The sequence below is a fragment of the Elephas maximus genome, chromosome 2 (assembly GCF_024166365.1).
Source record: "Elephas maximus indicus isolate mEleMax1 chromosome 2, mEleMax1 primary haplotype, whole genome shotgun sequence".
Classification (NCBI taxonomy): Eukaryota; Metazoa; Chordata; class Mammalia; order Proboscidea; family Elephantidae; genus Elephas; species Elephas maximus.
The window spans coordinates 44,875,549-44,891,044 of NC_064820.1; the positions used below are offsets into that span (position 1 = coordinate 44,875,549).

General features: G+C 36.0%; 1 protein-coding gene across 5 annotated transcripts in view; it reads right to left on the reverse strand.

The window, feature by feature from the left end:
* Window positions 1–922: 922 nt before the first annotated feature.
* Window positions 923–15,496, reverse strand: part of FYB1 (FYN binding protein 1) — a 185,662-nt gene continuing 171,088 nt past the window's right edge. For all 5 annotated transcript variants that reach the window (XM_049862759.1, XM_049862737.1, XM_049862752.1 and 2 more), the window contains 3 exons: window positions 7,953–7,986; window positions 5,618–5,649; window positions 923–4,384 (listed from right to left, as the gene is read on the reverse strand). In XM_049862759.1, the coding sequence (XP_049718716.1) occupies window positions 4,362–4,384; window positions 5,618–5,649; window positions 7,953–7,986 (89 nt within the window). In that variant the 3' untranslated portion in view covers window positions 923–4,361. The remainder of the gene's footprint in view (window positions 4,385–5,617; window positions 5,650–7,952; window positions 7,987–15,496) is intronic.

The following is a 15,496-nucleotide window of genomic DNA, read 5'->3' on the forward strand; positions in this document are numbered from 1 at the left end:
TGCCTTAAGCATTGTGCTCTTTTCAAAAACTACATGGGATCAAACTGACAATCGCAACTCAAAAGGTTAGACAGGAAACCCAGGGGGAAGTGAGTTTATGTTAATGGTGGAGGAACAATTCAAAAAGGAGAGCAAGAATGGTTGAATATAATCAGTGTCACTGAATTGTACATTCAGAAATTATTGAATTCGTGTATGTTTTGCTGTGCATATTCTCAACAATAACTTTAAAAAAAGAAAAAAATGATTCACATGTTGATAAACCCATTAGGCATTTTTTCAGCCATTGATTTACTTAACCTCCTACGGTATTTGAAAGACTAAGAAAAAATTACAGAGGCAGTCCCACAGGATTAACATATTCCTTGCAGACTCATCACCCACTTATTCATTCATTATCAAAATATAATGAAAGGCTTCTAGGTGTCAAAAACCATGTAAAGTATAGGAATAGAAGTGCAGGTAATACAGGACCCTTACCTCCTGGGAGCTCTGTTTAATGTTTCATTCGACATGGGGAGTGATAGAGCAGGAGCAGAGTAACTCCCTGGTTTCTAGTTTGAGTGACTGGATGAAAGATGTCGCTGACATAGAATCTAAGTGGCAAAGAGGATGAGTTCGGTTTTGAATCTCATGACTTACAGGTACTTGTGGGATATACACAGAGACGACCTAAAACTAATAGCAGAGACCAACTTGTAAGTTGAAGAGTGACTATAACTTGAGAATATGGCAAATGGTGAGTAGGGACCAGAGGTTTCCAAATCTGGGCATCAAACTCATATTTAGAGCTAATTAAAAATGGATTCCAAAGTTCCTTCCTCAGAGATTCTGGTTCAATTGATCTGAGGAGGAAGACGTGTATTTTTACAAACTCTTCAGCTGTACTGTGTTCAGTAAATCTAGAAAGCAGACACCCAGATAGAGTGAAACATAAGAATTTTATTCAGAAAACCCAAGTGCAAAATGAAATGGGGAGTGAACCACAGAAAACTAGGGGAGCCATCAGACTACAATGCACATCTCATGCCAATGAAGAAGAGAGGGAGGGATGCTTGGTGGAAGCTCCCCAAAGTGCCATGTGGAGTAAGGAAGTTTAGCAAGGCTGTTGGGGAGTCCTCAAACCAAAGTTGGCCACTACAGGGATTCTGATCTTCCAGGAACAGGCCTGCCTTAGTATCCCTGTAGTGCCCAATCACTGGCTGGAAGCAGCCTGCGGGAAGCGTGGCCTTGGCACAAACGTGGTGATGGATTTCAGAGTGAAGTGCCTGTGGCCTTTGGTCAATGAAGCACCCCCATAGTTGGAGGACTGCAAGGCAAATTCTCTTGGCTTCCACCTGTACCCTACTATTTTAAGACAATGGGGTGAGAAATGGAAAATAAATATGGGCTGTAGTTAGAGAGGTATCTGGGTTCAAGGCAAAGCTTTGCCTTGTTTATCAAACAGGAGAAGCTCTAGCATGTTTGTAAGTCTAGAGGAAGGAATTTGCACAATGGAAGAAGTTAAAGATAAAGGAGCACAAGAAAACAAAAGAAAGGCAGAGGGAGGAGCAGAGAGACCAAAGACAGAGGGAGAGGAGAGAGATGGAGGGAGGGAAGGAGAGAATAAAAATGAGTGACTGAATGAACGAATGAAGGAATTGCGAAGGAAGACTTCAGAGGAGGCAGGAAGAAATTGGGTCAAGCAGTTCTGACTTTGAACTGGCAGAGTGACACTTTATTCTCTGGGATAGTATCTGGATATGGGTCGAGATTGAAAGCTGTAGGGAGCTGCATTTGGTCATCTCAATTTCTATTCTATCACAAAATAGGTGCCAAAGATATTAGGGCACCGATGGAAAGTTTGGCCTTGAACAGGAGGTACCCTATCCTCTGAGACTAAAGCAAAAAGCAGTAAGGATGGGTGCAGAGAAAGACTTTTGTAGATATGGGATCAAGCTAAGGAAGAGAAAGGCAGATGGCCTCAAATTTTTTTTTTCAATAAAGTAGCTGAAGGTATTATTTATTTGTAGTTCTTCTCACATGACAATGTCCATACATAAAACTATAACAACCATAATATTAGGGTATTCAAATTGATATTTCAAAAATGTTCTATGTTAAGACAATCATCTATTACATAAATCTTTCATAGGTATATGTATGTCTGTTTATTCGTATAAACCTAAACTCTAAAATTTTCTCTTGATTTAATTTGGAGTTACTAAAACTGACATGGTATTGAATTTATGCTATTCCCCAACAACAACAAAAAAGTACTGGAAATATACTGCCAGTATATTATGTGCATTTGCTGCCATTTAACAAACAATAAACACTTTTGATCATGTAATTTTATCTGGGATTAAAAGAAATTAATCATATAGGCATATACTCAGCTCTATCAAAAAGTAGACAAAAATATTTTGTAATTGGAGGGGATCTTTGAAATCAGTGATTTCTATCTGGTGGCCTGAGACCCCCAGAATCTATAAATTATGCAATTGTAGCTGATGAGCTATTTTCAGATTTCAGAGCACCTAATGGAAATCCCACTTTATCCATATGAAGGCTTTGAGTTCCTTTACAATTATTTGAATTCAGTGGGCAATTCTTCAGAAGTGCCAGTGGGCCTTTGCAATATTAAAACATAGGTAATGCATGAATCACTATTTAATCAACATGTTTAAAAAAAAATAGACAAAAGATTCCAAAACATGGGGTGGAGAATCAAAAAAAAAAAAAAAAAAAATCATTACCGTCCAGTTGATTCCAACTCAGTGACCCTATAGGACAGAGTAGAACTGCCCCACAGGGTTTCCAAGGAGTGCCTAGTAGATTTGAACTGCTGACCTTTTGGTTAGCAGCCATAGCTCTTAACCACTATGCCACCAGGGTTCCCATGGGGTAGAGGGGGAATTATAAAAATTTGAGGTAATTGGTAGAGAAAAAGTTGGGAAAAACTTAGTCTAATCATGTAATTTACAGATGAAGAAACTGAGAGGATAAATAATTTACCCAATATCACAACATAGTTTGCTCGTAGTGAAGCCAGTGGTAGGATTTGCTCATTTTATATTTTGGAAGTTGTAAAAAAAATTTACCTAACATGTTATTTTCTTGGGTATTAGGGTTTTTTTTTTTTTTTTTGCATTTTGTACCATGGTATTTAGTGTTCTCAGTATCTGAAACCCAAATGATTCATGTTTTGTTTTTGGGTTACTTTGGGAATGAGTGTATATCCATAGGGAACATCAATAATCTAAACATTGGGATTTATTAATTAATTTGTACTCCCTCTGTTGGCCAACTTTCCATTAAAGTGTTTAAAAAACAAAACAAAACTTCTGTATAGGTAATTTGCAAAGAAAAAAAAAAAAAGCAAACCTTTAAGAGTCTTCATAGTAATGATGTACCATAAAACCACCCGCTGCTGTTGAGTCGATTCTGACTCATAGTGACCCTATAGGACAGAGTAGAACTGCCCCATAAAGTTTCCAAGGAGCTCCTGGCAGATTTAAACTGCCGACCTCTTGGTTAACAGCTGTAGCACTTAACCACTACACCACCAGGGTTTCCATACCATAAAAGGCTAGTTAATGTCAAGGTCCATTCTTCCATTTTTCATAGTTTTCGGGTAGCCCTCATTCATATCTACTCTAGTTAAAAGAGTACTTTAAACAGAGTACAGAATTAAATTTTTATCGTATGATTCTGCTGAAAGAAAACTTATTTTAGACTATTCTACAGTTTTATGTTAGATGTACCTACTTAATGTACAAAATTTTTATCAAATAATTAACTTACATTCAAAATTAACAAATAGGGACAGACTTTATACAAAAGGTTTGCTACTACTGTAATAATAATACTAAAAAACTCTAAGTAGGAGATAAGACAGCTCTACCTTTTTAAAGGTTGATGATCCATATAATAGAGAAATCAGATACTACCATAATTAGAGGTATAAATAATAGCTTTCCTTCTTGCGGAATGTTTTAAAATTTTCTTCTTATATTTCTTCCATATATTTCTTTAGACAGGACAATCATTGTTTCTCAGATGATTTCCTCTTGGTTTAAGGAGGGTTGGGAAATTATCAATTGATGGCCCAAAAGAAGTACCTTCATAATTGTAGCCAAGGCAGAAATGGGTTATTTAATAATTCTTATATTTCATTAAAGCAGTCTTCTGAGATGTTTATTAAGCAGAGAGATCACTTTCCAGGTCCAAAATTTCAAAACTTTGTAATTTGAATTTAAAAACAAATGGTAATAAGTAGATTTGGGCATTCATTTTCTATGATACCCAATAATACGCCAGTCAAGACTCAGACTTCATTTGGCACATAATGAACATAGTAGAATGATCAAATATGAGTGCTAATCATTGTCATAGATGCAACCTAAAAGAAAAAAAATTTAAAGGGAGTTATAACATATTTAATATTTAATACAGTTACATAAATCACATACTCTCTAAGTGTTCCAAGGTTGGAAACGTGGGTGAGTACTTACATACTCTCCTGGTTTCATTATAAAAGAAGTAAAACTCGTTCACTTTATGATGAACTAGTTAAGTGGAAGATGGTACAGGTACACCCCACTTTTCCAAAGTTCACTTTCTGCCACTTCACTTTTACGAAAGACCTGCATTAGTACCTGTTTTCATTAACCGAGAGAAATCTGAAGAGGATTTTCACTATTATGGAAAAAGACGAAAGGCAAAAATAATGTCCAGCTTTTGTTTTGCAGCGATCCCTTAAAGAGGCAGCGCGCCCCCGAGCAGCAGCCAGACTGGTGTCGCCAAGCTCCTTCCCGGGGAACTACACTCAGCATCCCAGTATAAAGAGGGGATAGCGATGAACTGTATCTGTGAGCATCTATGCTTTATCTCGATTTATTTCGTATGATTTGATAGGTTATTTTTCGGTCTAGGAACGCTCAAAAATTTTTCCCATGTGCATTAATGGTAATTGCTTCTTCGCTTTACACCGTTCCGGCTTAGGAAGGGTTTCATAGGAATGCTTTCCTTTCAGATAGCGGGGGAAACTTGTCTACTTAACTTCCATTGTTGAGTGTACAATTTTAGCAAAGTTTCTGGCCAGATTTATTCTCTGTCCAAATGATGATTATTTTATTTTATTTTACATTTAATTAAATGCAATTTGGGGTAGTTCTTCTCAGTAAGGTTGAAAATATTAAATAATAGCAAGAGTCCTAAGTTTAAAAGAAGATGAAAAGGCAACATTAACACTATATTTCAGTTGAGATAATTTTTTAGAGCATAATTTAGAAATATACTACATAATGCTTAGAGGATACTAGTTCATACCACAGGTACACACAGTTTTTTGAATAAAAGGAAAATTCTTATATGATTCATAGTACAATGAAAAACTTATCTATTTTTATACATCTATATAAATGAGTTTCTTTCTTGTTTTCCAGTCATATGTGAAATGGTTTTTCTTTCCGTTATATCAGGGCATGTACTTTTCCTGAGATTTCCAAGTGATTCGAATTCTGATCAGTTTGGAAGGCTTTAATCAAACCAATAAACTATTTTTAGCATTTGGGAAAACAAGGTAGCGAGTTCACTGCCACTGTTGTCGGTGGTGGCTGTCATAGAGACTTACCGTCAGCAATGTCATCATAGATCTCTCCATCACTGTAAAGGTAGAAAATGATCTTTATTTTAAAGAAAATATCTTCTTAACAGCAAAACAATATATAGATGAAAAGAGTAATCATATGATTTTGTATAACAGAATTAAGGCATTTAAGGGTGAGAACTTACATGTGACGCATTTACAAGTGAAAAAAAATTATATTCATCTGTATCTTCTTTCGTTAGGTTAATCTAACCTTCTCTTTCATGCTAAAACAAACCCATGTCTTATTCATCTTTGGACCCTTAGTACAGACCTGGCACACAGCTGTGCTCAGTAAGAAGTGTTTGTTGAACCGAACTAACTGAATGCCAATCATGGCGCAATACCCTATTGGGGGCCTTAATCCAAATCTGTAACAATTTCTTTACATTCATTAATAGAAGATTTATACTTCCAGTTGAGCTTCAAATGTTGAATTAAACACAGTAGAAATGGCTGCATCATTTTCGCATGTTTCCAATTATATACACATTAATTCTAAAATGTATAGATAATGATAACTAGATTAGTAGCCAAAATATGGGTATTATGGTGACATTTATGCTATATAATTCTAAAAAATATTTATGATTATAGGCAGCATCCATTATGATAGTTTTAGCTACTTTAACACATTTTAGCTTTTGCTTGGCCCTGCATCTTTGTGACACATTCTACTCAACAAACAGAGTCCCTCCTATGGACATATGTACATATAAACCCATTAACCCCACTGCTGTTGGGTTGATTCCAACTCATAGCAACCCTATAGGACAGAGTAGAACTGCCCCATAGAGTTTCCAAGGAGCGCCTGGTAGATCCAAACTATCGATCTTTTAGTTAGCAGTCATAGCACTTAACCACTACGCCACCAGGGTTTCCTATGTGGGAGATATAAATATGAGTGATTTTTTTTTTTTAAGCCACAGGCTATAATTTCAAGCATTTTATAATCAAACGGGAGAGAGAGTGACATCTTATATATGTAATTAAAATAGAAAGTATTATAAATATTAACATAACCTTGAACTTTATGATAGAGTTTAAAGTTCAAAACTGTAAGGTGGCTTTGTTCTTTAGACCAGACACACTTTTAGTTCGTGCTCTATCTTTGAGCTTTTATTAAGAAGCCAGCATCAGGTCGTTCAAAGTGCTGTCAGTTATTCCAGATGCTATGAGTTCCCTATGTCTTCTATTTTGATCTTTTCCCGAAGATTAATGGGGATTTGGCTAATGGAAATTTTACACAAATGCAGAGGACAGATTTTCTCATTATTCATTCAGTGGACACTTATTAAGTATTCACTTCAATTTGTGGTGAACCAATACTGCTTAGAGTATACTGCCTAAATCTTTGCTTAATCATCTTGTAATCATCACTGATAAAGATATTGTCCCATTATTTGCCACACATGCTTTACTTGAAATTTGTATAATTTGTGGAACAAAACCTATTAAAAATTCCTATGCTTACCACCATGATTAATGTTCTTAGGGAAACAAAAGTATTATAATTATTTTTCCTTTGAATCTACGAGTTTGCTTTCAGAGCACTTACCAGCATTGATCTGTCTCTTTTTGACTGGCGTCAGGATGTCCATGGATACATTGTTTGGGAATCCTGCATGATTCTTTCATTATGCTGATTTCTGTCAGCTGGTATATGACCTAACCTTTGAGTTCATTTCCAAAACTGATTTATGTGTAAGAGAATCTTATAATGTTTCAGGGGACTCCAATTCACACTGGTACCAGGCTGTGACAGACTGTGACAACGCCTCATTCATAAGAATAGAAGAATCATTGACTACTATCTTTTCTGGCATACTTCCAAAAAAGGCAACTTAATACTCTACTATGCCCGGTATGAGTGGAGAAAAGCCCTCAATTAAGGGCCAAACAATAAACTGTTAATAGGGGGATTAGCAACTACTGTGTAGACACTAATTGGTCCCTGATTAATTCAATTCCACCAACCGCATTAATCAGCAAGTGAAATGCAAAGTATTAATGAAAGCGTTAGTGGCTTCGACCTGTCTGTCTACAGTATTTGCTGAGTGGAGAGCCCAACAGATATTATATCTATGAACTGTATAATCATAAATGGAAAGGGCTTCTTGTCTATTGAAGAGTGGCACTTTATGAAAACCTAAACATTATTATGAGTACTAGCATATTGACATTAATATAGCATATTGTTTTAAAATGTATTTTAGATAGTTCAATAAGTTATATTATGTAAACTATATTAGGAATTATTCTTAAAGAAAAGCACAAAATTCTTTTTTACAAATATAGCTTTAGAAGGAAATGAACTTACGTGTCCACCAAGTAACTCCGAAGGACATAACCATCTATGAAGGAAAGAGGAAAAAATTGCATTAATATACAAGATAATACACAGGATAATATACTATCTAGGAAGGAAAAATTAAAGAAATTATATTAATATTAAAAACTCACTGCTGTTGAGTCGATTCGGACTCATAGCGACCCTATAGGACGGAGTAGAACTGCCGCATAGAGATTCCAAAGAGTGCCTGGTGGATTCGAACTGCCGACCTTTTGGTTAGTAGCTGTAGCTCTTAACTACTACGCCAGCAGAGTTTCCATATTAATATAAAGAATTGAAATATCTTTAATATTTCTTTTAATAATTGAAATACAAAGATATTGAATCTATCTGGGTATTACCCATTTTTCTTATTTTTATCCATTGTTCTCTCTGTACTCTCTTCTGACTTTTTTCTCCTCCTACATGTCTCTTTTTACTTCCATTTTGCAATTTCCTTCCTTTTGCATTAAAGAAAACAAGGACAACAATAACAAACTTTCTTTTCTTAGCTACTGCAAGTCATAGCACAGGGTTCTTTCAAATTTTAATCTGTTTCTTCAGGGTGTTACTCACATGACCTAGTTCTAAGAAGAATTAAGTAAGTAGAGTTTCCTCCAAGTCCCTGGGTGGTGCAAAAGGTTAAGTGCTTGACTATTAGCCAAAAATTGGTGGTTCAAATCTACTCAGAGGCACCTTGGAAGACACGCGTGGCTATCTGCTTTCAAGAACTGCACACATTGGATTGCCATGAGTCAGAATCAACTCGGCGGCAACCGGTTTGGTGTTTACTTTTTAGTATCTCTCATTACAAAAGTAGTTTACAGGTACTTAATATACTATCAGAACTAATACTAGACAGTAATTCAAAGCTATACATAAAAAAGAAAGATCCCTAATAAAGGAAAATGCATGGACAAGTACAAGAGGTACTAACAAAGTGTTCACGTCTGATAATTCTAAATGTTTTGTTCTTCATGTTTTTTAAATAGCAAACATACAAAAATCAAAGATAAAATTATGCAACAGGGCAAATGAAATATAAAGATGTAATTAGTGATAACAACAAAAGTGGGGGGTGGACAGTAATGGTATAAATGTGGAATTTCTTACGTTACTAAAGTTAAGTTGATACCAACTTACCCTAGAATATTATATACGTTAAGCTGTTCGTCATGGATTGAATTATGCCTCCCTTCCCCCCGCAAAATGTCTGTATCAATCTGGCTGGGCCATGATTTCCAGTATTGTGTGGTTGTGCTCCATTTTGTGATTGTAATTTTATGTTACAGAGGATCAGGGTGGGATTGTAACACCCTTACCCAGGTCGCATTCCTGATCCAGTTTCCCTAGGGTGTGGCCTGCATCACCTTTTATCTCTCAAGAGATAAAAAGGAAATGGAAGCAAACAGAGAGTTGGGGACTTCATACCACCAAGAAAGCAGCACTGGGAGCAGAGTGCTTCCTATGGACCTAGGGTCCCTACACCTGAGAAGCTCCTCGACCGGGGAAAGACTGATGACAAGGAATCTTCCTCCAGAGCTGACAGAGAGAGAAAGCCTTCCCCTGGAGCTGACCCACTAAATTTGAACTTGTAACCTATTTGACTGTGAGAGAATAAATTTCTCTTTGTTAAAGCCATCCACTTGTAGTATTTCTGTTACAGCAGCAGTAGATAACCAAGATACTGTTCAATGTAATATTTATGGTAACTACCAAGAAAATATATTAAAACACACACACACACACACAAAAGGAAAGGAGAAAGGAACCAAAAAGGCTCACTACAATAAACCAGCAAAACACAAAAGCAAGAAGCAGTAAAGATCAAATACAAAGGAGGCTTAAGACACACAAAAAACAAATAACTAAATGGCAGAAGAAGGTCACTTCTTATCAGTAATTACAGTGAATGTAAATAACTAAATTTGCCCAAAAAAGGCAGAGATGGCAGAATGGATTAAAAAAAAACTTGATCTAACTAAACGCTGTTTGCAAGAGACACACTTTAAACTCAAGGACACAAATAGGTTGAAAGTGAAAGGACCAAAAAATATTATACGCAGATAATAACTAAAAGAGAGGTGGGGTAGTAATCTTAATAGCAGACAAAGTAGATTTTAGACAAAATCTGTTAGAAGAGACAAAGATGGACATTAGTCATCCGTTTATATACTATGTGTTGCTGTTGAGTTGATTTGGACTGATAGTAACCCTATAGGAGAAAGTAGAGCTGCCCCTTAGGGTTTCCAAGGAGTACCCTGTAGATTTGAACTGCTGACCTTTGGTTAGCGGCCGGACTCTTAGCCACTACCCTACCAGGGTTTCCATTTATATAGTGATAAAAGGGCCAATTAATCAAGAAGATTTAACAGTCATAAACATATATGCACCCAACATCAGGGCACCTAAATATGTAAAGCAAACACTGATAGAATTGAAGCAAGAAACAGGCAGTATTACAATAATAGTTGGAGACTTCAATATACCACTTTCAGTATTGGACAGAACATCTAGAAAACAGATCAACAAGGAAAGAGAGAACCTGAACGATACTATAAAACAACTAGACAACACACATATACAGAACATTCCACCCCAAAACAGCACAATATAATTCTACTCCAGTGCACATGGATCATCCTCCAGGACAGACCACATGTTAGATCAAAAAGCAAATTTTGATACCTTTAAAAAGACATGAAATCATACAAAGTATTTTCTCTGATCACAATCGAGTGAAGCTAGAAATAAATGACAGAAAAAACCCTGGAAAATACACAAACATATGGAAATTAAACGGCACACTACTAAACTACCAGTGTGTCAAGGAAAAAATCAAAAGAGAAATCACAAATTTCCTAGAGCCAAATGAAAATGAAAGCACAACATATCAAAACTTATGGGATGAGCAAAGGTTACTCATAGGGAAAATAGAGCAATAAATGCCCACATAAAAAAGGAGGGAAGATCTCAAATTAACAGCCTAACTTGACAAATCCAGGAACTAGAAAGAGAAGAGCAAACTAAGCCTAAATCTACCAGAAGAAAGGAAATAGGAAAGATCAGAGCAGAAATAAAATCAAAAATAGAAAAATAATGGAGATAATCAATAAAACCAGAAGTTGGTTCTTTGAAAAGATCAATGAAACTGACAAACCTTTAGCTAGACTGACAAATAAAAAAGGAGAAAAGATTCAAATAAACAAAATAAGAAATGAAAGAGGGGATGTTACAACTGACCTGACAGAAATGAAGAAAACTATGACAGAATATTACGAACAACGCTGTGGCAACAAAGTAGATAAACAAGATGAAATGAACAAATTCTTAGAAGCATACAACCTACCCAAACTGACTCAAGGGGAAATAAAAATTCTCATCAGATCCACAACAAGTGAAGAGATTGAATCAGTGATCAAATCTTGCTCTCCGCCCCTCCTCCACCAAAAAAAAAAAAAAAAAAAAAGTCCTGGACCAGTTGGCTGCACTGGGGAATTATACCAAACATTTAGAGACGAATTAATACCAATACTGTTTAAAGTCTTCCAAAAGATAGAAATAGATAGAGAAGGAAGGGATACTCCCTATCTCATACTATGAAGCAAACATAACCCTGATACCCAAACCAGATAAAGATACCACAAGAAAAGAAAATTACAGACCAGTATCCTTTATGAATATAGATGTAGAAATCCTCAACAAAATACTAGTGGAGAAAATCCAACAGCATGTTACGAGTCATACGCTATGACCAAGTGGAATTTATTCCGGGAATTCAGTGATGGTCCAACATTAGAAAATCAATCAGCGTAATACATCACATCAACAGAACAAAAGAAAAGAACCATGTGATCACCCCTATGGATGCAAGAAAAGCATCTGATAAAATCCAACACCCTTTCTTGATGAAAACCCTAAAGAAGATTAGAATAGAAGGGAAATTCCTCAGTATGATTCAGGGCATATATAAAAAGCCAATAGCCAACATAGAAAGACTGAAAGCTTTCCCCTTGAAATTGGGAACATGAAAAGGGTGCACGCCTACACAACTTATATTCGATATTGTATTAGGAGTCCAAGCCAGAACAATTAGACAAGAAGAATAAATAAAAGGTATCCATATTGGAAAAGAAGAAGTAAAATTATCTCTACTTGTAGATATGATCCTATATATAGAAAATCCCAGAGTCCACAAGAAACTTCTAGAGCTAATAGAGGAATTTAGTGGAGTTGCAGGGTACAAGATCAACAAACAAAAATCAGTTGGGTTTCTATACGCCAGCAGTGAGAAATCTGAAAGGGAAATTAGGGAAACAATTACATTTGCAATAGCATATAAGAGAATAAAATACCTAAGAATAAATCTAACCAGGGACATGAAAGACATACAGTGAAAACTATAAAATACTGCTGAAATAAATGGAAAGATATTCCATGTTGATGAATTGGAAGACTTATATTGTTAAGACATCAACACTATTGTCCCCCCAAAATGTGTGTATCAACTTGGCGAGGTCATGATTCCCAGTATTCTGTGGTTGTTCTCCATTTTGTGATTGTAATTTATGTTAAAGGGGATCAGGGTGGGCTTGTAACATCCTTGTCACATCCTTGATCCAATGTAAAGGGGTCTTCCCTGGGGTGTGGCCTACACCACCTTTTATCTCTCAAGAGATAAAAGGAAAGGGAAGCTAGCAGAGAAAGGGAACCTCATACCACCAAAAAGCAGTGCTGGGAGCAGAGCACATCCTTTGGACTTGAGGTTCCTGCGCTGAGATGCTCCCAGACCAAGGGAAGACTGATGCATCACAAGGACCTTTCTCCAGAGCTGACAGAGAGAAAGCCTTCTGCTGGAGACAGCACACTGAATATGGACTTTTAGCCTACTGGACTGTGAGAGAATAAACTTCTCTTTGTTAAAGTCATCCACTTGTGGTATTTCTGTTATAGCAGCACTAGATGACTAGACAACTACCCAACGCAATCTACAGATATAACACAATCCCAATCAAAATTCCAATAGAAAAACCAGTCCTCATCTTTATATGGAATGGCAAGAGGCCCCAAATAGCTAAAACAATGTTGAAAGAGAAGAACAAAGTAGGAGGACTCACACTTCCTGACTTTAAAACATACTATGCAGCTACAGTAATCAAAACAGCTTGGTACTGGTATAACAATATGCACACAGACCAATGGGATAGACTTGAGAGTCCAAAATTAAACTCACACATCTATGGTTAACTAATTTTTTACAAGGGTGCCATTCCATGGTGAAAGAAGACTTCAATAAATGGTATTGGGAAAATTGGATTTCCACATGCAGAGAAATGAAACAGGATCCATGCCTCACACCATACACAAAAAGAAATTCAAAATGGATTAAGGGCCTAAAGGTGCAAACTAAAACCATAAAATCCTTAGAAGAAAATGCAGGGGCAACACTGTCAGGCCTAGCTTTTAACAATGGATTATCAAATATTATAAGAAAAGCACAAACGGCAAAAGATAAAACCAAAAAAATTGGACCGCATAAAAATTAAAAATTTTGTTCACCAAAAGACTTTACCAAAAAAGTGACAAAAAGAAAGCTACCAACTGGGATAATGTCTTCTGAAAACCATACATATGACAAGACTATACTAACCAAAATATATATTTAAAACTTCAACATCAAGGAAAGGACAAATAACCCAATCATAAAATGCGCAAAGGACGCGAATAGACATTTCACCAAAGAGGACATTCAAAAGGTCACCAAACACAAGAAGAGATGCTCAGCATCATTAGCCATGAGAGACATGCAAATCAACACCACAGAGAGACCAAAAAAAACCTGAAAATAACAAATGTTGGCAAGGATGTGGGAAAATTGAAACCCTTATCCACTGTTGGTGGAAATGCAAAGTGGTACAGCCATTATGGAAAACAGTGTGGCAATTCCTCAGTGATGGCAATATTGCATTGATTAAGGGTAGGGCTGAGCAGCTGATTGATGTAATTGCTGTCAGCTTGTACATCAGTAAAAAGCTGAACTGGAAAAAGTTGTGTAATAGATACATTTACAACAATGACAAAGAAAAAAAAAAAAGAGTGTCTGCTGAGACTGCTTATGTAAAACCAAAAAACCTGATGGGACTTAGTTCCTTGGTTTGGAAGTTTAGGGTCATGGTTTCATAGGATAGCCCAGTTAATTGGCCTAACAACATGTTTAGTGCTTCTGTTCTACCCTCTAGTTTGTTGCGTAGTACTTGGAGTCTTAAAAGCTTGCAAGTGGCCATCCAAGGCATGATAATCGGTCTCTTATTCACCTGGAGCAACAGAGGAAGAAGGAGAGTGAGGAATAGGTGGAGAGTATGGAATGTGTGGCTAATTACCTCCATGAACAACTGCCTCCTTTGCCATGAGATCAGTCACCATTACTGAACATTTTGATCACAGATTCTACAGAAGAATCCTGATCAAAAGGGGGAAATACAGAAGACAATATTAAATTCTCATGGACTCCAGACTTTCTGGAGCCATGAAGGTTGGATGAGCCCCTGAAACTACTGCCCCGAAATAATCTTTAAATCTCGAACCAAAAATATCCCCTGAAGCCTTCTTAAAAACAAACAATATTTTAGCTTAACTAGTAAAAAATGTCTGCCTTGAAGATTATACTCTTTTAAGAACTATCTGTATGGGCTCAAATTGATAACAGCAACTCAAAAGATTAGATAGAAACCCTTGGTGAGCAGTGAGTTTATGTTAATGGAGGTGGAACAACTCACAAAAGGAAGGTGAGAATGGTTGCACAACTCGAAGAGTATAACCAATGTCACTAAACGATACATGTAGAAACTGCTGAATTGGTGTATGTTTTTGCAGAGTATATTCTCAATAATAAGAAAAAAATACATAAAATTAAAAATAAGTTTACCATTTTTTAATGAAGTCTGGTTAAAACATCATATTTGGAAAATAGCAAATTAAAGTTACCTTTGAATTTTTGTAGTAAGGAAGTAATGAAGCATGGGACAAAAGGTGAAAGCATAACAAAGTAATATTTTACTTAACATATGAATAATTGGACCATGCTACACCTTCCTTTTATTTCAATTAAAGCAAAAGTAGCAAAAAGTGTTAAGGTAAGAATATTTAAGATCAATATTTGTGATTCTTTTGATATCAGAGTTCATTTCATTTATTTTATGCTAACAGATGTTCTTAAACTATGCATCATAATCTAACAAAACTTAAAAAAAAAGTGAGATATGTGCATTTCTAACCAATTCAATTTTACATGTGGATCTCAAAAGTGAAAATTTGTGTAGCTAACAAGCTTTTAAAATAAAATTTGGATTTTGTGCCAGAGTCACAATAACTGAAATCTGTCTTTACCTATATCTATGTTTGACGTGAAAATAAAATTTGTATAGTTCTCTGTATTTCTTTTCTATAAATGGTCAAAAGGAACATTTCAAGATCTATCCTGAAATACAACACTGTAAGTGATATGTCTACAAGGAAGACCATTTAATATGACT